Source organism: Gobius niger (assembly GCF_951799975.1).
Source record: "Gobius niger genome assembly, chromosome: 11".
Lineage (NCBI taxonomy): Eukaryota > Metazoa > Chordata > Actinopteri > Gobiiformes > Gobiidae > Gobius > Gobius niger.
In genome coordinates this window covers 20,707,136-20,732,535 of record NC_136862.1, presented here as the reverse complement: position 1 = coordinate 20,732,535, position 25,400 = coordinate 20,707,136, and the positions used below count along the sequence as shown (strand labels likewise).

The window sequence follows — 25,400 nt, the reverse complement described above, 5'->3', positions numbered from 1 at the left end:
TGCAGGAGGAAGGTGGAGATCATGCACACCCACAGCCTGTTCACTCTGCTGGGGGAGCGGCTTATGATGCATACCAACACTGTGTCCATCACCACCTACAACACGCTCTACGAGGTACGCCTGGCGCCCTGTCAGGTTTCCATGGTGACGCAGGGCTCTCTGTTTAGAGATGACATAATTGAAGTAGCTGTCATGCTTTTTAAATGGACTTAATTAGAGGCTATGTTTTTTTTTATTACGACAGAGACTTGTCTTATCTGTGAGTTGCACATTGCACACAAATGGAAGACAAATGAGCAAAACATAACTCTTATATGCTACTATACAGGCTTCATTATTTTTGTTTTCATGGTGGATATTTAAGGGGCTTTTGTTGACAGCCATTGTCCTAGATAGACGGGAAATCCCAGGTATATACAGTACTATGAGCTCAATGTGGACACCAAAGTATTTCATTATTAATGTCAAGAAGTTTAATTCAAGTAGAAAACAATGTCCATCTTATCCAATCACATGTTTGCCCACATTGATATTAAGGTCTTACGATGATGATAGCAATAAGCAATAATGCATAAACATATTACAAAATGAAATATAGGTAATATTGTATAGTGTCAGACGGGTTTGCATAAAAGTGAAAGGCAAAATTCAATGTTAGGCATCCAAGCGAGCACTACTTTGCACTTTTACATAACATATCCTAAAGTAATGGTGGTAGGTGGCGGCGCTTTTAAAATGTGAAGGAGAATAGGACGCGTCTTTTACGGCATATAAAATGTAGTTTACTGACTCTGCATTTTTTTCCCCTGTAGATTCTGACGGAGCAAGTTTGCACCCAGGTCGTCCACAAACCGCACCCTGAGCCCGACTCCACCGTCAAGATCCAAAATCCGAGTGAGTATGACAAAAGACTATGTCCCCCATTTCTGCTGCGCTCTTCACTTTGGTCTGTCAATACCGCACTGTACTTTTAGTCCCAAGTAAATAAAACAACAAAGCCCATTTCCTGAAGGTGACACAGCAGCCATCTCCCTTTTTTTTTCTTTTTTTTTTCGATCTCTATCACTCCTTTCTCTGCCTCACATATTTTTCTATCACTCAATTGCTTTTTTTCAAATTTGCCTCTCTAATATATTCTTGTTCCTATTTTCTTGCCTGCAGTGATTTTGAAGGTAGTGGCCACTCTGCTGAAGAACTCCTCTCCGAGTGCAGAGCTGATGGAAGTCCGCAGACTCTTTCTGTCCGATATGATCAAACTCTTCAGCAATAGCCGTGAAAACAGGCGGTGAGTGTGCAATAATAATGAACATAAGTTAACACAAATGATAGAAGTGAATTGTTTTACTTTGCATGAATGGGATAAAACATTTAAATGAAACAAAACTGTCTTGAGTGCAAGTCCAAGGCTGCACGGTTTAACATTTTTTTAAGGAACAGCCACCCAGCCATAGCAATAATGATCTATCCCTGTTAATCTAATAGTACTTTCCTATTCCCTTCTTCCTTCTCTGGTGCCGTCTGTCCCAGGTGCCTGCTGCAGTGCTCCGTGTGGCAGGACTGGATGTTCTCGCTCGGCTACATCAACCCCAAAAACCCTGAGGAGCAGAAAATCACCGAAATGGTCTACAACATCTTCAGGATCCTGCTCTATCACGCCATCAAATATGAATGGGGGGGATGGAGGGTCTGGGTGGATACTCTGTCCATTGCACACTCGAAGGTAAGTGGGAGACTGGAAATTAAAGATGCTTCTTCACGTGCATGTAATTATATGCTTTTGTGCTTTGTCTGGCGTGTGATTGATACCCTGAACTGTGCTGCACATACTGATTAGGACAAATTGTGTGGAGAATGTTGATGAGTGCTGACATACCTCGAGGCCTGCTTTTATCGGAATCATTGTAATGAAGATTCCCTTTTGTATGAATCTGAAGTCAATTTGAGCTTCAAGATGTAAGATATTTTATTAACTGTTTTAATTGTATTTTAATCGTATATCATCTGACCAGCCAGGCTAACTCTTTTGAATCTCATATTGAATCTCACCTCATATTGTGATACTGAAATTTCCATATAGACAATTTAAAAAATGATGTGCGCTTAAGTCGTATGTATCCAGGAACTGCTCTCCTCACCTCTCGATCTCTTGCTAAGCTTGATCCTATCTTAGCAAATTAAAACCACTTACCATAGCTTCACCACATGAGCCACACAGGCTTCTTCTTTTCCCTTTTTCTCTTTATTGAAACAGCTGCACAGCAAAGGAGAGCAAAAGGAGGGTGGTGGGAAGGGTTTGCGGGAAATCACGTGAAAACCCGGAAGTGAAATTACTGGATACTGGATGTTTCAGCTGTTTTAGATCAATATTGCATTACAGACGGCATTTCGTCAAAGAAGGAGGCGTGGCTCCACCGAGGGGGAAATAGTGGAATATGGACTTATTTATCTCACATAAATAAAGTCAAGTCTAAATTTTCACACAGATTGTTCAGTAGAAGCGAAAAAATGGCAGTCGTAGCTAGCGCTAGCATGTAACATGATGCTAACTTGAAGCATCATGTTAGCTTTTTCTGTTATTTATGTAATTATGGGCTGTTGAACCATTTTTCTCCCCTCCATGTCTTTTTGTCCACGTCTTCTTTATTGGGTAAAAAGTTATATCAATAATTCTGCTTTTTTTTTTGGTAGTTTTTGAATAATTGGAGAAAGTTAAGATTTTTCTCTTCTTTGTTTTCCCCCTTAACTGTTTCAAACATGGCCATATATGGATGATTCCAAAGATGTCATCTGTCTGAATAACCCCCTCTTCATGTTCCCCTTCTCATGCCCCCTCTGCTCTGCTCACAGGTGACATATGAGGCCCATAAAGAATACCTGGCTAAGATGTATGAGGAGTACCAGCGTCAGGAAGAGGAGAACATGAAAAAGGGGAAGAAGGGCTCTGTCTCGACCATATCTGGGCTTTCCGCTGCACCTGCTCCGGTCGTCAATGGCAACCTGGAAATTGACGATAACTCCCAGACACAGACACCGGAGAGCGAGGCCGAATACAGTGAGACATCTGGGGCAGACTCGAGGAACTTACTCGCGGACGGGACAGTGAAGCGGCCCAACGGTGATGCCCTATCGCCCGTGGAGCAGGGTGCAGGGGCTGGGGTAAGAGTGGAAGTGCACGACCTGTTGGTGGACATTAAAGCTGAAAAGGTGGAGGCTACGGAGGTGAAGCTGGACGACTTGGACTTATCCCCCGAGGCGCTTGGTGGGACTGGGGGTAACGGGACTGGGTTGGAGAACGGACCCCTCGTGGAAGTGGACTCGCTCCTGGATAGCGCGTACTGTGCAGTCGTGCAAAATCTGAACGGGAATCTGGCGCCCAAGGATGACACAGCGGGGTCAGGGGTCGGGATTGGAGCCGGCCTAGGGGGGCTCTCGGGGGTCACACTGGAGGATGATGGGAACATGGGGCCGCTCATCACTCTGGCGGATGAGAAGGACAGCGTACCCAGCAACAATGGCTTTTTGTTCAGCAAGGTATGGACACCTAATGCCAATTCATAAGGGTAAATGTGTTAATCAAGAGGGATTTAAAGCATGTTTTGTTAAAAGATCCAAAAACCACTACCGACAACAACAGCACAAACCTTTTCTCAATTAATCTAATATTTAAAATTACCTTGTTGTCTTTTAAGTAAGATGTCATTATGTTGCCGTTTCCCGTCTTGTCAATATTATAATATTCTAAGCCTTCATCTATTTCAGGTTGATGAGAAGTTGCTCCCAGCCCTGGCCTCCACAGAGCCCCTGGTCCTGCCAAGTCCAGACCAGCCGCCTCCGTCCGGTCCAGTACCGGCACACAGCGCCAGCGACGACCTCAGCCTGCTCGCCCACATGACAGGTGGTATGGCTGACCTCACGCACAGCCACACCACCGGGCAGCTCCCAGAGGACGGGCCCTTCAAGATCCAGAGTCCCCTGGCCGACATAAGCTCCATCGCAGAGGCTGAGAGTCAAGCGCATGGGGCCAGACCGGACTTCCCTGAGGGGGAAGGGGTGCCCGGGGCTGAGGGGGAGACCGCGGGGCTCAAAGCTGGAAGTGGGGACACAGCCAGTACCACTTCGGACACGGAGAGGTCTGATGATGGCAAAGAGAAGGATACAAAAAAGATCCAAACGACTGCGACTACTCAGGTTTGTACATGGACATGGCATGAGTAGTTTAGGTACTACTAATCCCTATAGTCCACAGGGTTTTCCTACTTTTTTCTCATCCTAGATGTGTTCACTTGAATTTTGACTACGAGCTCTAGTAAATGTGTTCTTCATTCACATTTTGCAGGCCCTCCACGGTCGCACAGCAGCCCAGTTGGAGCGGGACCTCAGGGTGGATCTGGGTTTTCGGGGGATGCCAATGACAGAAGAGCAGCGCAGGCAGTTCAGCCCTGGCCCGCGCACAACCATGTTCCGTATCCCAGAATTCAAGTGGTCCCCTATGCACCAGAGACTTCTCACCGACCTGCTGTTTGCCCTGGAGACCGATGTGCATGTGTGGAGAAGGTGAGGGGCATTCCTCTATCAATGCAAAGACACAGGCATAACATTATGACTGGAGAAGTTCAAAAGACTTCACTGCCTTGCTATACATTGAGTAATATTATTTGAAAGTATCAAATCTATTCCCACGGTAACATCGGAAAAATATCAAGCTTCTATTTCTTGTATCTTATCTGTTGTCGGATACGTCAATAATTAAGCATGAATTTTACTTTAACATTCAAATATTTACTCATTCTTATACTTGAAGTAATATTTTGGCTACTAGCTGGTTAAAATGTTGGCTGCTTTTCTCAATATTCAAGGGTGAACACTGTGTTTATTTTTCTTCCCCTGACCTTTGTTTTTCTTGTTGTTTTCAGCCACTCCACCAAGTCCGTGATGGATTTTGTCAACAGTAATGAAAACATCATCTTTGTGCACAACACCATCCACCTTATTTCTCAGATGGTGGACAACATCATCATTGCCTGCGGGGGCATCCTGCCTCTGCTCTCCGCCGCCACCTCTCCCTCTGTAAGTGGCTCTACCCTGCCCCACTGTGGTAGGAGGGAAAACTGCAGGCCATCTAATAAACATAATTTCTCCACCCTGGTCCTCCATCGCTTTATGAATATCTAAAGATTACTCACATAAAACAATAGTGTAGTTCATTCATGCAACTCTAATGCCTATACAGTAGCTGTGATCCGGATTCAACCTAAGTTCCCCCCTTTTGTTTTCCAATTAACAGTCTCTTTATAATTTGAACTATTATTTTAATGAGTTTCTACTTCCTTTCCTCTCTGTGTTATGTGTATTCTGTACTTTCTTGTGTGTGTTTTGTCTGTTTTTGCATGTACAGAGTTCTAAGAGTAGTGCCAACACTGTAAGTTGCAGTTTCTTACTCCTTTTTCTTCTATTTTACTAATTCTTTGTGACAGTTTATTTACCATTGTGACTGACACTAACCCTTGCCGCTTGTTTGACATTCATAGTGTTTTTTATTTGTTGTGCTCCTTTGCCGCTAAGTAATACTTTTGAAGACATTTTATGCTTTTGTGGGCATGCACTCAGTTATTAGCCTATTTTGACTCTATAATTTAGTATTATTAAATGGGAGTATCTATAGCGATTGGCCAGAGTAGTTCCAGTGAACAGTGGGAGAAGCATGACAATGATCTGAAGTCCTTGGGGGTGTCATCTGCTAAGCCTGTCCCATTTGTATCAACACTAAAGAAGGCAGGAGGAGCCGTACCCCTGAGAGGGTCAAAGGTCGAGGAGGTGACCCCTCTCCCTGGGGCAGGAGGCGCTGGGGGTGAGGTGCGTAAAGAGCCTGGGACTCCCACATCACTAGAAGAGCTAAGAGCACCAACCCGAGCCCTAATGTCCTCACCATGTGTGTCTGTTTATCCCAAATGTCTGTGCTCAGGCTCTGAGCTGCACTCACATCCGTCTGCTTACTCAAGCAGACAGCACTGGTTTGATGCAAGTTTAATCCCCTTCATGCACTGAGTCTTCAGTGTGGATTCTCGAGTGTTGGAGATGACCAGTTTGTGTAGTTTTACAATATGAAAGTACATTGTCATTGACTGATGTCCTCACTGCCATTACCTGTACGTCATCAGGCTGTACTGTGTCGTGAAACCCCATGTTGCCGAATGATCATTGAAGTTTGTATCTCACTGACCCAGCATGAGTCCAGGCTGCCTCTTCTGTCTATTGCTGTACACAGTCATGATTACAGCCATGCAAACTGTTTAAAGTAGAAACATATGAATCTTATTGCCTCTTGTTCTCCGTTGCCTTTCCCCTGGATAATGGTGGAGCCTCTGTATTTGTCTCCGGCAGACTGAGCTGGAGAACATCGAGGCGACGCAGGGCATGTCCTCGGAGACAGCGGTCACGTTTCTGTCGCGGCTCATGGCCATGGTGGACGTGCTGGTGTTTGCAAGCTCCCTCAACTTCAGCGAGATCGAGGCCGAGAAGAACATGTCGTCTGGTGGCCTGATGAGGCAGTGTCTCAGACTGGGTGTGTTGTTTAGTTTTCATACAAGTGTCTTCTTATTATGTGCATTCACAATTATGTGTTGTTGACAATAACAATAACGTATCATGTACAATTTATGAAAAAAAACAAAAAACGGAATATTACAACAAAAATGTGTATAAAAAAATATTCATTAAAAGAATTAAAAATCTCTCTATATTTTATGATAAATGTCATTGATTATATTATGTTATGTTATAGTTGAACCTAATGGAAACATTTGACCTAATTTCATTATCAAACCTTTTATAAATTCATTGAAATGATTTGTAATATTAACGTGGAAGCTCACATTCTTCAAAAGAACCATTTACTGAACCCTTTAAGGCGCATTGAGTTGCCTTGTGTACGAAATGCGCGGTATAAATAAAGTTGCCTTGCCTTGCCTAATTGGGATTGTTCTGCTCATCACCACAGGCCTCCGATGTCAACATTTTTCACCTCTTTAACTATTGAACCAATTTGAATGTGAAACGCCTCATAAACAGTGTGAACATTATGTCCCTTCTCTTTCAGTGTGCTGTGTGGCGGTGAGGAACTGCCTGGAGTGCAGGCAAAGACAGAGAGACCGCAGCTGTAAGTCGTCTTTAACCAGCAGCAAGTCCCAGGACAGTCTCCACAGTGCCTCCAACACCACCAAGGTACCACCCATACACATGCATGCAGGCTTACGCAACAGAATTTGGTAACGCTTTAGATTAAGGTGTGCTCATTAAGTATTAATCATCATTAATCATTTTAGGGTTATGCTAAGGGTTAAGGTTAGGGCTAGGTTTAGGGTTGGCATATTTGTATGTTAACAGATAAAAGTATAATAAGCAGTGTGTTACTTAACAAGCATATTATTAATGCTTATTAAGATAAGATAATCCTTTAGTACTAGTTTTAGTACCTTAATATAAAGCGTTACCCAGAATTTTTACTATACTGTGCAAAAAGGTGTAGACCCAGGTGTGCTTAAATGTTCTTATTGTTTTGATCCTAAATCGGTCTGGGGATTCTGTGCTATTTTAAAATACCACAGACCACATCAAAGATACTACTATAACTATGTGGGCCTTTTTTTTTTTTGCATGTTCTCCCCATGTCTGAATGGGCCAAACCCAAAACATGCACAGTAGGCTAAAACCTTCTGCTTGGGAGTTCCAAGATCGTGGCTCAAGATGGGACATTTACCCAGATGCACTGGTCTATTGAGAGGATAACATTCCCTACAACAAACTAAACCACTTTCATGCTGTGCTGTCCTTTCCATTAAAGCTTAAGGGCCTCCCAAAATAAATAATAACAATCCATTTGCCCTTTAACTACAAGATAGGACTTCTGTTTAGTTACTTTTTATATATTCACACACATATCTTGACCAAAGCCTCTAGACTTAAAACTTTTTGCACAGTACATTCTATCAGTGCGCAAATAAAAGACAGACCACATTTGTTTTGAAAATTTGTGTCTTATACAGCAGGATCCAGACAGACTTCTGCAGGACGTGGACATCAATCGACTCCGGGCTGTGGTTTTCAGAGATGTGGTAAACCATTTTTATTGTCTACAGTGATAAATGTGGTGTCTGCATTGTCTAAGATAAGGTATTAATATATTATTGTTATACTAATGTAAAGCATAGATAAGACTGGCTGACACAGATACCGACACCCGTTCATCTATAAAGTACTATATTATAGAAGTGTCATTTATATATCAGTGACTCTGTTCATACATCATAACTTCAAATGAAATACTTGTTGTTTTTCATAATTGATGACTATGGCTTTTATACATTTATTATGTTTTACTATAAAGAAAAAAATCATGGTCCTAATTTACCATGTATTAATGTGTGCCTTTAAGTGTTATCTACTGTACTTGCTAAATTTGCTTGTTGTATCTAAATCATTTGTCTTTTGTGTTTTGAAGGATGACAGTAAACAGGCCCAGTTTCTCGCCCTGGCCGTCGTCTACTTCATCTCCGTTTTAATGGTCTCTAAATACCGAGACATTTTGGAGCCGCAGCGGGAGATTGGCAGGTCCACCAGCCTTTCGGGGAGGAGCATCCGCCACGAGATCAACTCCCCCACAAGTACAGGTGCTGTTTCCGAGACTGCATTCATCACAATATGAACAGAGCAGTGTCTGGGATGAGTCACTCTTGTAGCACTGGTGTGGGCTAAAAACAGCAGCTTTGAGGAGAGGATGAAACGGTTAGAGGAATACAGAAGAAGGGCTTGAAAAGCAACTGGAAATGACTGATAAGACATTTTAAAAATAGACATCATGATGTGTTATTCTGTGGCCATGTCCCAGTAAATGCACTGGTGAAAGCACTGTTTTACCTCAAGTAAACTACCGGAAATGGGTATTAAACCTTTTTAGTACAGTTGTATTAGTAATAGCAACAGGACAATTGTCTAAAGAAAGGAAAGTATTGAAAAGTTGTAATGACTGTTATGGAGCATTAATAGTAGTTCAAGTTAAGTATGGCAGTGTTACATTTGGGATTCATTACTTTATTGCAGGGGGAGGCAAGTTTTCTTGGCGGAGGGACGATTTTCTTTATTGTAACAGACCGAGGGCCGAAGCCACTGATTATTAGCTCAAAGTAAAGCACAACACTGGAAAAATTACTATCATGAGATAAATGACTTAAAATTGCTTGAATTAAAGTTCTTCTATGTTGAATTAATACAAGATACAAATGCTAGCGCCAATGGAACAAGAATAAAACCCACTTGGAATCAGACAAATAATTGTTTTTCACTTGAAATGACACACAATTATCTGAATTAAGAGAATAATGACTGCTAGAGGTTTTATCTCATCCGAGACCAGACCAAATCTACTCAAACCTTAGATTTAATCTCTTAATTCAAGTAGATTTATGTCATTTCTTCCTTAAAACGATTATTCTTTTTCCAGTGCACTTCTTTCAAATGCCAGTGTTATGACCTCATTGAGTTTATTGACAGTATTTCTACCTTATTTTCTCCTATTTAACTAATAATGTAAAAAGTACTCTGTGATTTGTGTAATAGTGTTTCTCAAAATCATCTTGAGGGCCAGAGGTTCTGTGGCGGATTTGGCCCCCGGGCCTGGCGTTGCCTACCCCTGCTTTTTTGCTTTACTTTACCTTTACCTTTGGCTCTGTTGTCTCCAATCTACACAGAACTCAATATTATCACCTTGTCCTCTTGCAGAGCACCCATCTTCAGCCTTTTCAGACCGGGACAAGCAGACCCCCACCCCAGTGGACGACTCTCCCAGGGCAGGACTGCCACACACGGACTCGGGCATCGGGGAGGAGGGCCACGTGGCCGGGTCGCTGAACGGGTCTGAGATGGGACTTGGGCTTGGCCTCGGCCTCGTGGGGCGAGAGACAGACAGAGACAGAGACATAGGGGGAGTGGGAGCCAGCAGCACTGACCTGTTGTGCAGTCTGTCGGACGTCCGGAGGTCTCAGGAGAGTCTCCTGGATTCCCCTCACAATCCAAGCTCCAACTCCAGCCAAGCCCCGCCCTCTTCTATATCCAGCATCAGCCAAACGAACAAAGGCATCAATGTGAAGGTGCGCTTAAAAACACACAGTTTCTACTTCAGCAATTACAGTAAAAAACAATAACAAAGCATGTAACTAAATGTTCATGCTTTACAACAGTAGCAACACATGGGATAATGAAAGTGTTAGATCATGTTGAAATGAAGGATTTTATGACTTTGAGTTTATTTGGTCATTTTGCGGTGTTGTATTGTTGATTTTCTTCTTGTTTTTTGTTTTGTATGGTTGGTAGGCTGTGTCAGCAGTTCTCACACTGTATTTGAGCTTCTTCAGATGGTATCTTCAGGGCCATCTGTAATTTTAGACAGTATTTAAAGAGATAATTTCTTTTTGCTTTAGTAATACATAATGATGGTTGTGTTTTTTTCCTGGTTTACTCCTTGTTTAGACATAATTGGGGTATTTTTATATGTTCAATCACACACTTGGAGGCTCAGATAAAGTAAAGGGTTTGAGAACCTCTTGTCTGTGCCGACAAAATATGTACATTGAATATATAAAGGCGGTATAAGTCACTTTTGGCCTGTGACAGGATATCCCTGAAAAGTAGCATCCAGGTTGTTGTGACGCCGATACAGAGATTTACACAGATCATCCTTCAATCTCTTGGGGCAAACGTTGCTAAATAGAGCCAATCTGACTCACATTTAATAACTTCATAACCCCCTCTCGGGACTCTTACATGCATTTGCCTTGTTATTTCCAGGAGATTTTGAAGAGCTTAGTGGCAGCTCCGTTGGACGGGGGAGATCTCGGTCAGGAGTCCGGGCCGACCCCGTATCACCCGGACCCCGCCCTGAAGACCCACCCCATGTTACCCATGCAGTTCCACTCCTTCGACAGGTCAGTGCTGCTTCTACAGAGAAGAAAAAAACATTTCAACAGCATGAAAAATCTTTTTACTTTCAGTATGTGCATTAGTGTATTGGTAATGGTGAAAATGACACTTGTTCTTTTGGAAAACATCACAAGCAAGAATCGAACAGCTGGTCAGCGTTTGGGCAGTAAAGCTTACTGAGCCATGCCATAAAGCTTTCTGAACTACATCATTTACAAGCGCACAGTACCTGCCAGAGGTCATATTGATTTCCTTTTATTTAAACTCTCATTTTCCTCCCAGTAACGTTCATAACAATGTGCATTCAGCAGAAGAGCCATCCAGCACCGGAATAACAATAGAGGACGGAGGCACAACTGCAAAATATTTTCAGCAAAATTCACAATAGGCTCATGGATACAGTAACAAAATCTGCAGCTGTTGTTGTGGTGGAAATAGATTTGTATGTCCCAGTTCTTGCTCGAGGCCAATTGACAGTTTTTGAGTTGTGTGCAATGGAAAATCATAGCAGATTTTTTGAAGAAACCAACTGTATTGATAGAGGATATATATACAAACTAAACTGAATGTGTCGCCTTAACATTTTCATTTGGCTTTTTACCATTTAAGATTTTCTTTTTATATATGCATAATGAGAACCTTTATCATCTACAGCCTCTACAATTATCATCAAAATGGGCAGGGCAGGCTTGATTAAAGGTTATAAATGTCAGTTTCGTGCTGATTTCTTTTCCTTTTATTATTGACCTACAAACTTTTAGTCTCGCTTTCCTTTCTTCACTTACAATTCTGCTTAGCTGGATAATATTACACATACGCACAAAAAGTACAAAAAAAAGTCTGGTGTGGATCAGGCTGGGGCGTAAAAGAAAGATGGAAGAAGCCATTTTAAAAACAACTTGGTACTGTATATTATAACTTAACTCCTAGCCTGGTTTACGAAACAGTCTTCTTATTTTATTTTACAGGAAGTAGTTTTGTACTCTTTGGTCTGAATGTAATTTCAATCACTGTATTCATATATATGCTATACTAAATGATTTGTGATCTTTCTGTCCATCGCAGGAGTGTTGTGGTCCCGGTGAAGAAGCCTCCACCCGGCAGCCTGTCAGTGAATACAGTCGGGACGCCCACCACCGGCGGAGCATCTACAGCCGGCAGCACACCCAACATCTTTGCTGCTGCCACGGCAACGCCCAAAAGCATGATTAACACAACTGGTGAGGTCTCAAACACTTCACTGTATCACCTACAGCCTGTCTCCCTTCAGTGCTGATCAAGCTGTAAAAGCTGCAAACAAACACCTGCACTGTGAAAAAAGTGTTTTCCTGAATTGCAATATGTGTGAGAAAGATGCGCTAAAATATGAAACCAGACTTATTTTAAGTCCGATTGTCACTCATTCAAACAAACTCAAAGATGAATTAGAGCTACTAGAAATGTAGAAGCAGGATTATTTGATTGATAGATGCGTTTCTGGGTGAAACATTGAACTCTCGTTAACTCTCTGAATGTTAGCCACACAAAACACATGGCAATTTACAATTTTTCAAAAGTTACATTTTAGTCATGATTTTCCTAATTTTGTTTCATTTTGCCCTTGTTTCTTTTGAAAATATGTTTTCATGTCTTGTTTTGGCTTAATTTCATAATAAAAACTGAATGCTTAAAATGTTGCTTAAAGGGATACTAAGTAACTTGTTTACCTTAATAAATCCTTATTAAGTTGTAGTCCCTCTGGGGGTAATACAAGTGCTAATGGGATGATTGGGGGGGCTTTCAGCTCCCCCTGGTGTCTCTGGCCAGAAAAACACAATTGCAAAACTTTGCGGCTTCCGGATCAGAGACGCTAACAGGCTAACAGGCAAAGCTAACTGTGGGCTGGCGCCACTTAAACAGTGTTTGCAGCCCTGTTGGAGTGAAGAAAAATATCTCCGTTGTGTAATTGGATGTACAGTCTCTGCCTTTGTCTTTTCTGTCAGTATTTACTCTCACGGACAATTAATGAGTAAAACAACGCAACATGCTGCGACACCTGCAGTGGCGCTTATGGCCTCTAGAGGCACAAGTTTCAGAGTGTGTTAAAAAGGTTCTCACTTTAATGTCATTTGAGCAATATTCTAATTAATATATAATAATAATAATAATAATAATAATAATAATAATAATAATAATAATAATAATAATAATAATATTATCGCAGTACTTTTCTCACTTTATTAAGCCCTGACACATATTTCTGTGCTTTTGATGCCTCGAGTAACAAAAGTCTAGTGTTTGTCTACTCTTCCCACCTCTGCATAAATAACAGATCACCCAGACCAGTGTCCACTATAATAGAAATGGATACTTATTAATGTAGCAGCTGAATTGAATTTAGATGGCATTTGGCTTGACATGCTGCTGCTTGTATTCTGGTAATGGGCTCGGTTTGTGAAAATAGCTTTGCAATCAATACACACAATCCACTCAGGGGAACATATCCCATCCTTTTGCATTATGCATGTATCATACGGTGCTGTATGCCTGCAATACAGATACATCCACTGCTGATACGCAGCTAAAGCTGACGGACAGAAGCAGCAAACACAATATGGCTATTATTCCAGGGTTTTTGTTTTGTACTTTTTAGCTAAACCGGTGGAGTAGAATGACATTTAAACTCAAAATCAATGTCAATTTGAACTGAGGTCATAAGTACACACAGTTTAGTCTGCGGAGGTACTGCTGAGGCGTGTCTCATACTTTTTGCTTTGTGAAATTCATTTCTTTGAGCAAGGGCTGCACAATAATAATTAGTCATTGTAAAAAGTGACTTTGAGCATCTGGAAAAGCACTCTATATTATACATTGAGAATTTACAATTACGTTAAGATTGCGATATTTAACAAAACCATTTCAACACAGAACGTTTGGTCTGATTAGATTTAAATGGAAATTATAAGCGAGTTGTGTTTTTTTTTTCCGTCCAGTTGTGTCAACACAAGAATAAAATAGTGAAGTGAGTGAAGTTAGAAAACATATGACTAAAGCTAAACATTGTTTTTGTTTTTGGCTGTGTTTGCAAAAAGTGTACATTTTAATAATATCTATTGCATATGTATTATATATGGATATTGCATCCCCTAATATTGTAATATCAATAATATTGTGCAGCACTTCTTTTAACCAAATGTTATTGTGGTATTAAGTATTAAGCTCCTTCTCACCTACATACTGATCGTCTTCTCTCCTTTGTGCAGGTGCCACAGACTCCGCCTCTTCTTCCTCCTCCTCCTCTTCGTCATTTGTGAATGGAGCGACCAGTAAAAACCTCCCCGCGGTGCAGACCGTCGCCCCGATGCCTGAGGACACGATGGAGAACATGAGGTCAGATCTGCTGTCCACAAGATGCTGTTCAGTCTCACTATTCTCCCTGTTTCTGTTCAATCCCATCATGTTTGTGTTGATTTGATTTTCTTAAAATTCAGCCCCTTCCACTTCATTTCACATCTTACTTGTAAATAATACTTGAATAAACACGATCTTTGAACATTTGAAACCTATGCTACATAAATAGAGGCAAATAGGGTATTCAGTACGAGTATTGCTACATTGAAATGTACGGTATATGTTTTGTCATGTTAGCATTGAAGTCATCATAGTCGCAGTAGCATTATTAGTGTTGAAAATGTTTGGTAATGTGTGCTTTTCGCCCTGTACTCAGTAACGGTGTGTGTGTCTATACATGGCTGTACTGTGGTTTGTATTGCAGTGCCTATTGTGAAGTGCTGCAGACGTCCCCTGAGTCTTTTAGCTCTGTGACACTTCTGCAGGCTGCCCCTCGAGATGCAGGACAGTGTTTTAGGCAAGGAGCACCCCCATCCCAAACCCACGCCCCCCTCACCCACTCTCCCCCCCTCCCACACACACAGCCTGCTGCACCCGACCACCACTAAATGTTAACCGGACACCATGCAAGAAATGCCCAGTGCCGTTTGCGCAGGGACATTTCCGGGATGGATGTCCCTTTTACACTAACACGAAAAAGTCCCGTTTCTAGCTGTATTAATAACCGCTTATAAGGGCTTGAGATATTGTTTTAACCTCTTCTAGTCTCTAAAATCATCTAAAATCTAGAAGCAGATTAAAACAAGTTACAAGTCCACCCCTAACATACGTATTAGTCTTGTTATTAACATCTTTCAGTTAAAAGTGAACGAACAAAAGCCCATTTCGAGATTGGTAACCATGAGGCAAATCGTTTTCAAAATATGATCAAATTACCACATACTCTTATTGAGTCCTTGAGACGCCATGGCATACCTAGCGCAACGATGTTGTTTAAATATGGCCTAGGTATAGATGTCAGAAAACCCCCAAAAGCTATACCAACAGAATAATATTTTGTTTTAAGGCTTAATAGTTTTGAAGCTACATATTGCAGCTGTACGTTTGCAAGTTGTAAAAGCTCAGCCTTCAAACTGTAGTGCCATCTACTTAATCCAGGCCTAGTGCTTCCTCTACACTCAATGATCATTTCACGCTTTTTGATTCTGTGATCATTTAGACTCCCTGTTTCTTCTCGGTATAATTTGTCCTGGCTTTTTCTTGCATGTTTCTCCTCTCACAAGTCTCCCCTGAGTTTCTCCCACATGAATTTCAAGCCTCATTTAAATGCTAGTTTTTAATCTCCTCCTAAGCCTTAACTCTCTCATGTCTTGTGCCTTGCATCTCCTGCAGCATCACGACAAAGTTGGAGCGGGCGCTGGAGAAAGTTGCGCCGCTGTTGAGGGAGATTTTCGTGGACTTCGCCCCGTTCTTGTCCCGGACGCTGCTGGGTAGTCATGGGCAGGAGCTGCTCATTGAAGGTACAGGTGCTGTACACGGCTCCTTTTCTCTAACTGGCGTCTCTCTGTGGAGTCTCCCATCACTGTCCCTCACTGCAGCGAGCGACTGAGGCCTGACTAAGGCCTGTGTGGATGACGGCGGGAATGGGTATAGGGCTGGGTAACTTAAGGACTAACTAGAAAAGAGTGTTTATTTCTCATGTTGAATGCAGGGGAACAGTTTCTTATGAATGAAGGCCCCGGATGATTACATAATATACAAGCAGCAGTTCACAGTATGTATGAAAGTGTGGCCAAAGCATCCGAGCAGATTATAGGTCTAACTCAGATGTCTAATACGAGCAGAAATAAAGAAAACAAAAAAACAGTACTAAACCTGTACTATATTAGGTCTAAACAAGAGTTAACCCCAGATTAGAACAGCACAAAGCAAGTCAAAACCAAGAATAAACAGGCCTTTACCACCAGACCACCTTTTACTAAATAGCCCAAGAGCCTCCTTTTGTTTTAAATCAAACCATTGTGTAAAGTAGCACTAACGCTCTATACCACTCCTCATCATTGGTTGTCTGGGCTGTTATCAAAGGCAAATGGACAGATTGCAGGTGCATTATTTATTCATGAAAATGTATATTAGGGCGTATTGACCTTTTAGTAAACCAGCAGCTTTATGGGTGGTTAGCACGGCACCTTTACTTTCTTTTTACTTTACTATGACGCTCCAGGATCCATGTTTTTGGGGGGTTTGTGGTCAGTTTTCACTGCTGATGAAACCATCTCCATGGTTACGGATACGGTCCATCCATACAACCTACCAGAAACCCCCGAAAAACATTGATCCTGGAACGTCATAGTAAAGTGAAAAGAAAGTAAAGGTGCCATGCTAACCACCCATACAACCCAGAAAGGTCAAGTGGACATTTGATCTTTTAGTCTACACTATATATAATTTTTTTTTCATGAAAAGTTCCATAATGCACCAGTGTTCATTTTGACAACATGGTTTACTTTGGTTTTAGTCTTTTGGCGAAAATGTTATTTTAATCAAGATTTAATAAAATAATTGTCTTCAATTTTTTCAATTGCTTGTTGATCTAAATTTATGACAAATTTTGTCGACTTTACATAATAATACATAATAATTATTACATAATAATATGTATTGTAATCATATTTAATCAAGGTTCTCTGCTTTACGGAGCTTCTCCCACATGAACAAAGCTCAGAGCTGTTCATTCAGTCTTTAATTTAAATGATATGAGGCTCTTTCAAACCATCAGTGGAGGATTTTAGTCTCTCCTTTTTATTTTTAGTCATAGTTTTTCATTTTGTTTTAGTTTTAGTCCAATTTAGTCTTTACTTTGACTAAAATTATAATTCAATATTTTAGTCGATGAAATGAACACTGTAATGCACCTTTAAAGTTATGCAAGCCTCAAAGGAGAAGGCAACAGTCTTCTAGAAAAAGTGCCCACGTTATTCACAAAATAGTATGATGTTGAGTACAACAAATAACATAACAAATGTATTTAACTCAAGCCAGCCTGTCCAATTATTATGGACATTGATTTTCGGTCAATTACCTGCCCTATAGTCTTGTCTGTGTGAATGAATGGAAGTGTCTTCGAGCTGCTTCACTCATTCGTAAACAGGTACAATGTCTGATTATTGGACATAGCTAGTCAGCCAAAGTTCTTTGATTTAGAGAAGATTATTTCATATGGTGTTTGTTTTGCAAAACCTTTGGTACAAATCGCGAACACCTCCTGCCCACTTGCTTCCTGGTGTCCTGTTCTTGTCATCCACTGTCTCTATGTTTTGTCTCTGCCTCTCCCTCTCTCCCTCCCCCACGATTTCCCCCTCCTCTCTTGCCGTACTGTTTGTTGTTGTCCTTTCTGTGGCATGCTTTTTTTTAATTTTTATCTGACAATACGTAATGACTTAAACAATAGAAGTAACTGTGGCATTGAGCTACATTACATTTAATTCTGCAGTAATGGTATTCCTGTTGATTAGTCTCAGAGTGGCTGTCAGATGAGCTAAAGTTTGGTCCTAACTGCGTCGCTGTCTGTCTGTTGTAGGTCTGGTGTGTATGAAATCAAGTACGTCAGTAGTGGAGCTCGTCATGCTGCTCTGTTCACAGGTTTGTAACTTAAATCGTATGTCTTGAGTTCGTATTTTCACAAATCCTCTGGTCAACAAATAATACGACTCAGGCTAGCTCTTCTTCTGGCTTCTAAAAACACTGAAGTTATGAGTTGTGTGTAAGCAGTGAGTCTCGGTACTGTGGGATCTAGTAAATAAGTCCAACATTTCCCCGCCTCGTCTTTATTTTCTGAAAATACCAATATTGGAAACTGGGATGGCACCAGCTATATGAAGTGTAGCTAAGGAGATTGCCAACAACAAGTAAGTACGCAAAATACATAATATATTCTTAAAATATGTAGACAAATGGCACAAAATATCCCACGGCTGGGCGGATTCAGATGGACTACCTAAGCAGCGCATTGCAGTTGTAATACAATATCTTCAAGCTCATTTAATGCGCAGACGTCATTCCAAACTTCCCTCTAGATCAAAGATTGCAAGTACGTAGTCAGCTTATTGGAAGGCAAATTTTGTTGCAACCAAGTCTAAAAAGTTCAGCGACACGCCCGTCGATCATGATTGTTCAATAATGTTAGCAAAGGTTTTTAGGCTCAAAACGGAGATACTATTTTAGTTATATTGGTTTACATGTACAATTCTAGAGGTATACAAATTGTACATACCATGATAGAGCCTCCTCTGTTTCGTGAAGTGGAACTAATTTCTTCTTTGCTTTTATTCTACTAAAAATAGTATACTTTTTGTCATTCCTCCCGTTTCTAAAAATGGCCTTGTCCTTGAATGAGGCCACCGCACTCTCTCTGGAGCGCCTCTTTCTTCTGTCTGTTCGACATACTCAGACACTCGCTCCCATCTCGACTGTTCATAACATTTCAGCGGCTCTAGCTTTCATCTTCTAAAACTCGCCCCTCTGCCCTCCTCCTCTCGTCACTCCCATTTCCCGTCAGCATGTATAGTGTTACCCCAGTCTCCGGCCTGGCTGCCATTAGGGGCCCGCGAGAGAAAACCCTATCCCAAATATCGATCCTGCTGATGGGATGGGGGCGGGGCAGGCTCCTGTCCCTTAAGGGCCGGCTAATGGAGAGCTGATAGTCCTTGGCTTTCAGCGGTCGTTACCACACTAACACTTTCGCTGCAATACTCTGTGCAATACTTATATGTTTTTTTAAACGTTTTAGGTTTAGTGTCTTTTGTACTGACAGCAACAGTAAAGTATTTGCTCAAACAGATGTTGAATGGAGTTTATGTTCTGTTTCTTAAAACTTGGAGAAGTTATGAAAATTGCAGACAGCAGATTTTTGCTGATCATCTGTGTTTCCTTGCTCAATTATTTACATGCTGTTGTTTTTTTGTGATCAGGAGTGGCAGAATTCGATCCAGAAGAATGCTGGACTGGCCTTCATCGAGCTGATCAATGAGGGGAGGTGAGGCTGATTATTCTGTTTGATTCACTCCGCCCTCCTGAGGGCCTGTTGCCTAATGTGTGGGACACGCCCCGATGGGACCGTAGCCTCCACTCCCACAAAGAAAACACATGGTGTGTTTTTGTGCTAAATGTTTGTGCCTCTGCCCAGACTCCTGTGCCATGCCATGAAGGATCACATTGTGCGAGTTGCTAACGAAGCAGAGTTCATCCTGAACCGACAGAGGGCCGAGGATGTGCACAAACACGCTGAATTTGAGGTCTGTTTACTGATCTGCTGAGGGGGGAAATAAAGTAGACAGACTTATTTACAAAACCAAGCATCTTTGGGGCTACCAAAACAAACGATCCGGCTCCCAGTGTGCTAATATTGATCTATCCTGTGCATTTTGGTGGAAAAATCAATAACAAACTTTGTTGTGTACATGATGCGATTCTCATACTTACTCATTTAAATCTAACTTTTTGAGATTCTAACTTGAGAAAAGATTGTTGGGTTATAAAGTGAATATTTAATCTACCTATAATCTGAATGCAAGTATGTGTTTGGCAAACTCCAAAAGGAATTGAAATTACTGAAAAAGCTATTTTCCTTTTTTGTCTGTAGTCCAACTGTGCTCAATACGCAGCGGACCGGCGAGAAGAGGAGAAAATGTGTGATCACCTCATCAGTGCTGCAAAACATCGAGATCATGTGACCGCTAACCAACTGAAACAGAAGATCCTCAACATCCTCACCAACAAACACGGTGCCTGGGGGACCATGTCTCAGAGGTCAGCAAAAACAATATGTAGTGTATGATTTCAAACTTATAATAAAACTTTGGACGACGGAAGGATGGAAGTGCATCACTGACCAAAAACATCTATGACAGGGATACTATTATATGGATTAGTATGTAATGTCAGGAAATATACAATATAAATATTATTGTTTTTATCTCCAGTAAAGCGATGACGATTCAATATCCAGGTAGATGAATCTCATCTGATTAAAAACAAAATCTGGTGGACTTGCCTGTTGTTGCCAGGCAGATTCTTCAAGGCTTAACGTGAAGAGTCTGCTCAAACCAAATTTCAACATCAACAGATTCTTAACGTGAAGAATCTGCACAATCACCACAAGTGCTCCTTAGATTTTTGCCTTTAGAGTAAGAGTTTTTGGGTGTTTGTGTTGCTCATCCTGGAAGAACACTGGACTGTACAGTTTATTAAAAACTATGCGAAGCACTCTACAGAATGTTAAGTACGTATTGAAGTAATTCTCATGTGGCTTGCGAAAGCTTTGAGTGTATTGTGCAATGCTGCAAGCATGTGGCAAATAAAAAGAGTTAAAAAATGGTACAATCACATGATCCGCAGAACAAAAAGCAAACTGAACAAGGTGGTGTCAATGGACTCTAAGATTATGAGTGACCTTTGAATGGGCTGTACAAGGAGAGGGCACTGACTAAAGCTCGAGCTATTGACCCTCAGTTAGAGCTTCTGAACTCTAGGAGGCGATACAGAGTCCCACAGGCTACAAAGGCTGAAATCTTTTGTCCCTTGTGCTGTAGGAATTCTGAATGAAGCAGGGACCAAAACTTAATCACCACAGAAATGGACTGAACTGTTCTTAAATATTTCTATTGTATTAGGCCTGTTTCTGTTGTCCTTGTCTTGTGCTTTTATGTGTCGGAGAGCCAAAGATGAATTTCTACATCGGTAGACAATAAAAATCGATTCTATTCTATTTCATTCTAAATCTCCTACACATGCACCGAAACAATGTTAATTTATTACAGAAATAAAAATTACCCATAGTGCTTTCATTTGATCAAATCCGGTCATATTAACCAGGGCGTCTAAAACGGCTTTCCACGGTATCATGCATCAAATTGCTGTCTTTCCTTCATGTTTATATCATTTTACTGTTTACACAATAAATTGCTTGTCACCCAGATTAGCCTGGAAGCTTGCAGTGAATCTCAGAAGTCATTTTAATATTGGGACAAGCAGCAGCTGAGGCCTGTCGTTCTCATGTGGAGGCAAACAAATGCTGGCGCCTCGCAGCCTGTTACACGAGCAATTCCCAAAGTCACAGAGCAAATTTAAGATAGTGTCTGCAGGAGAATTAGGAAGAACTTTTCTTTTGTTTCGCAATAGGGTTTTAAAAATGTGTCTGGAGAAAGTTTTAGCTTTTTTATCTTTGTAAAAATGTGTCTTAATCCTGTTGTTATCTTAATATTTCTTTACCTTTTGCTTATTTTCAGCCAATTGCATGACTTCTGGCGTCTTGATTATTGGGAGGACGATCTGAGGAGGAGACGGCGGTTTGTGCGAAATGCCTTTGGATCCACTCATGCAGATATTTCACTCAAAGCCTTGGAAGACTACGGTCAGTGTAAAAACATTATTACCTTAAATGAGAATGTCATGCAAATTCCCAACTTTTTTTTTTTTTTACTTCAAATATCCTGAAAATAGGTACAGATGAAGAGGAAGATGGCGTAAAGTCAAAGAAAAGTTTCCGCAGCCAATCAGTGGTCACGCAAAACCCAGAGGCGGAGCTAATGCTGGAGGGAGACGATGATGCCGTCAGTTTGCTGCAGGAGAAAGAGATTGACAACCTCGCTGGTAAGTCTGAATGTAAGTTGATTTTTATTTTTACCAAAAATATTCTATAACATGAGTGACTTAAGGGTTAACTTTGACGACTCTTATCCCTAGCGCGTTTTCGCCCTCGACTTTTTACATCCAAAGGCAAGTTTGGTACTGACTTTGTCGCCGATACTAACCATCCATTGATTTATCTTGACTGAGAAGAAGAGCTCATCTCTGACCTAATAACTTAAAATCATACCAAATAAGGCTAACCATGTAACTTTCAAAATGATCAGAAAGCAGCAATAACCCAATTCAAAGTTAGGAATGAGTTTGGTCCACGACTGACACTTCAAAGTTGAATTGCTCAAACAAAACAAAAAAAAGAAAACAGGACCTTTAACCAAATATAACTGGAATAAATGAATTCTTGCCTAATAACCATTTGCTTTCTCCGCTCCGTCTGCATTGGGTGCTCTGTGGAAAACAGTGGTAAATGCTGTGCTCTTGTCCCACCAGGCCCTGTCGTCCTGAGCACTCCTGCCCAGTTGGTGGCGCCTGTGGTGGTGGCTCGAGGCACACTGTCCATCACTACGACTGAGATCTACTTTGAAGTCGATGAGGACGACCCTACCTTTAAGATGATTGACTCTAAAGTAAGTATCTACGTGTAAAAAATGCTTTATTGTGAATGGCACTCGTCTTATCTCTTTGGCCCTCTCTCAGGTGCTGGCCTACACCGAGGGGCTCCATGGGAAGTGGATGTTCAGTGAGATCAGGGCGGTGTTTTCGAGACGGTTCCTGCTGCAAAACACAGGCCTAGAGGTCTTCATGGCCAACAGAAGTAAGGATATCATAAGTAAGGTTGTGCGTGGATGAATAAAGTCTGTCAAATTTCAGAGTTAATTTTGCCTCTTCTTGTGCTGTCCAGCGTCTGTGATGTTCAACTTCCCTGACCCGGCCACAGTGAAACGGGTCGTCTACAGCCTCCCTCGGGTGGGAGTAGGAACGAGCTACGGTTTACCACAAGCAAGGTGTGTCACGATGCCGCTGCTTTTGAACAGGGCATTCGGGGCTTTGAAAAGACTTATCTTAACTTATCTTGTTGTATAGCAGTCTCCTCTGATCCTCTGAAACGGTGCAGGGCCTCCTGGGTTTTTTCCCTGTTTCAGAGCGTGGTGTCCTGCACTGGTCAGCTCCATCCCTTCCTTACACTTCCTCCTGTGCAGCTCCCTCCGCCCCACAACAGTCTTTCAACATCTTCTGGGAAGAGCTTAGCAGTTAATCTGTTTTAGTCTCCAGTGAACGTCCATTAGCCAGAACAATAGAAGGCATGTGTGGCTGAGCTGTGGGTCTCGCCCGGATGCCTCCTTGTTTGTCTCTTCCTTGTTTCCTGTAGCTCCTCTCTCCACTGTGCTGCAGGTGTGGGGGGCTCTTGGTGCCTCTTCAGTTTCTCAGAAGAAGAAATTTGTAGGTCTCAAATAGGTTTAGCTGATCAGCTAGCTGTTTGTTTACTTTTAAAATGCTGCTTCTTTAAGACCATTATGGACTCTCTGCAGTGAAAAGGTCCACCGAACCCCACAAAAATACGGCAAAGACGAACAAAAGTATTCAGTAAAACAATGTGGAGCACAGAAACACAAATACAATTAGCAGAAAAAGGCAAAAAATGCAGCTGTACCAAGCAGGAGATTGCTGCCTGTTTACACGTCGGCATTTGTGTGACCAAATTCTCCCTGTGATCAAAACCTTCAAAGGCAGAAATGTGTTTTCCCATTACACTGCCAATTACCACAATGTTTAGACTTCATGTCTTTGTTTTCCAGGCGGATCTCTCTGGCCACCCCGCGTCAGCTCTTCAAATCCTCCAACATGACACAGCGCTGGCAGAGAAGAGAGATCTCCAACTTTGAGTACCTCATGTTCCTGAACACCATCGCAGGTAAGGTCCACAAATATTTAAGATGGCCTTGTTCAGTACCCAGGCTTTGTGCTTTCTTTGGCGAAGTGCTTGGCAGGACCATAACGTGCTCCATAAAGTTTCTTTGAGCGTTTCGCTCTTGACAACCTCGTATAACCTCGGCGCAGCTTGCCACACCCCACTACCTTTCTATTGTGAAATTTTATGTTTTTATACTATGTTTGTACGACCTTATTTTGCAGCTTACTGACTGGTTTATGCTGCGTCATTCAAAAAGAGTTTGCTGTATTGCTTGTACTTTTATCTATGCAAACAACAATGTGCACCGGGCGACTGTTTATTGAAGAGATAAAGGATTTGCATTAAGATGAATGTTTGTCAGCCACCTCAGCAGTAATTTCCATAAAAAGCCCCAAGAGCAGCATGTTTTCTCACACCTATGTGACCCATATTGTGTTAACTGCATTTATACACTGCCGGCACAAAGCCATAGTTAATTCTTTTCTTATTCAGAATAATATATCTTTGTGGACCTGTATTTAGTCTCGCACTTGTTTATTTAGCGAAGACCGTGCACAAACACATCCATCTTGCATAAGAAAAGCCGTTAAAAGCATTGAATGAATTGTGCCAAAATCAAGCATTAAATTGGATTCAAACTGGCATTAAATCAACATTTTTTTTAAATATTATTCACATTACTCAACATTTTCACTGAATAAATTCATTGAAAATACACAAATGAAGGTTTAAAACATATTTAGTTGCGCTTATGGTTAAAAGTTGCCCGTTTTGTCCAATTCGCCTCTCTCTGTTTGATGAAAGGTTTGCCAATCTTAAAAAAATGAAATATGCGCTGATTTTATTTATCTTCTGTCTGCATTTGTGACATTAAAAATCATTCAATCTGACTTGCGCCTGCCTGTATAAACCTTGAGTTAGTTTCCAGCACATTATCAGTCAGATCCTCACACGGGGACATGGCAGTGACGATAAATACATTCTGTATCTTAACACGATGTTGCAATTTTGTCTAATTAAGATAAAAGCTGGTTGGCATCACTCCGGCTCTGGGCAGACACCACTGGCCAGCACTAAACTCAAACAGACTGACACATTAGTTTTTAATTTTGACAATATTTAACTGAACGTTTCAGTCGTTGCCACAGCACACAAGCCCATTACAAACGTCAGACAACCACATGTCCCCCTCGCTTGTCCGCCCAGTCATGTGGCGGGTGGTCCAAAGGGGTTTCCATGTTCTATATAAAGCAGTCGAGTTACTGTTTATGTGGGTACACCATTGGGAAAACCTTAAATGTCTTTCTATACAGACTATGTAGTAGACCATGGATTAGACTATGGATTTATAATTAAAGTTCTCTTGTGCTAATTGTATACTTTTTTTGCTGTTACAGGAAGGACATATAATGACTTGAACCAGTACCCGGTCTTCCCCTGGGTCTTGACCAACTATGACTCAGAGGAACTGGACCTCACTCTGCCTGGAAACTTCAGAGACCTCTCGAAGGTAAAATCTACTTAATACTTCAGTTTTCAG

General features: G+C 41.5%; 1 protein-coding gene across 14 annotated transcripts in view; it reads left to right on the top strand.

Moving 5' to 3' along the window:
* The window catches only part of nbeaa (neurobeachin a), a 129,203-nt gene that overhangs the window by 93,095 nt on the left and 10,708 nt on the right, over positions 1–25,400 (top strand). For 2 of the 14 annotated variants that reach the window (XM_079566283.1, XM_079566284.1), the window contains exons 18-45: positions 6–114; positions 813–894; positions 1,162–1,285; positions 1,528–1,720; positions 2,848–3,531; positions 3,760–4,188; positions 4,337–4,554; positions 4,914–5,067; positions 6,382–6,562; positions 7,097–7,221; positions 8,043–8,111; positions 8,498–8,666; positions 9,775–10,142; positions 10,840–10,976; positions 12,037–12,191; positions 14,214–14,340; positions 15,694–15,821; positions 17,882–17,943; positions 19,272–19,336; positions 19,487–19,595; positions 19,943–20,109; positions 21,588–21,712; positions 21,802–21,951; positions 22,438–22,574; positions 22,645–22,762; positions 22,850–22,952; positions 23,745–23,860; positions 25,258–25,370. In XM_079566283.1, coding sequence (XP_079422409.1) covers positions 6–114; positions 813–894; positions 1,162–1,285; positions 1,528–1,720; positions 2,848–3,531; positions 3,760–4,188; positions 4,337–4,554; positions 4,914–5,067; positions 6,382–6,562; positions 7,097–7,221; positions 8,043–8,111; positions 8,498–8,666; positions 9,775–10,142; positions 10,840–10,976; positions 12,037–12,191; positions 14,214–14,340; positions 15,694–15,821; positions 17,882–17,943; positions 19,272–19,336; positions 19,487–19,595; positions 19,943–20,109; positions 21,588–21,712; positions 21,802–21,951; positions 22,438–22,574; positions 22,645–22,762; positions 22,850–22,952; positions 23,745–23,860; positions 25,258–25,370 — 4,717 coding nt within the window. Of the gene's footprint in view, positions 1–5; positions 115–812; positions 895–1,161; positions 1,286–1,527; positions 1,721–2,847; positions 3,532–3,759; positions 4,189–4,336; positions 4,555–4,913; positions 5,068–5,395; positions 5,420–5,769; positions 5,854–6,381; positions 6,563–7,096; positions 7,222–8,042; positions 8,112–8,497; positions 8,667–9,774; positions 10,143–10,839; positions 10,977–12,036; positions 12,192–14,213; positions 14,341–14,725; positions 14,819–15,693; positions 15,828–17,881; positions 17,944–19,271; positions 19,337–19,486; positions 19,596–19,942; positions 20,110–21,587; positions 21,713–21,801; positions 21,964–22,437; positions 22,575–22,644; positions 22,763–22,849; positions 22,953–23,744; positions 23,861–25,257; positions 25,371–25,400 lie in introns of all 14 variants that reach the window. The other 12 variants (XM_079566276.1, XM_079566278.1, XM_079566280.1 and 9 more) reach the window with 12 other exon arrangements.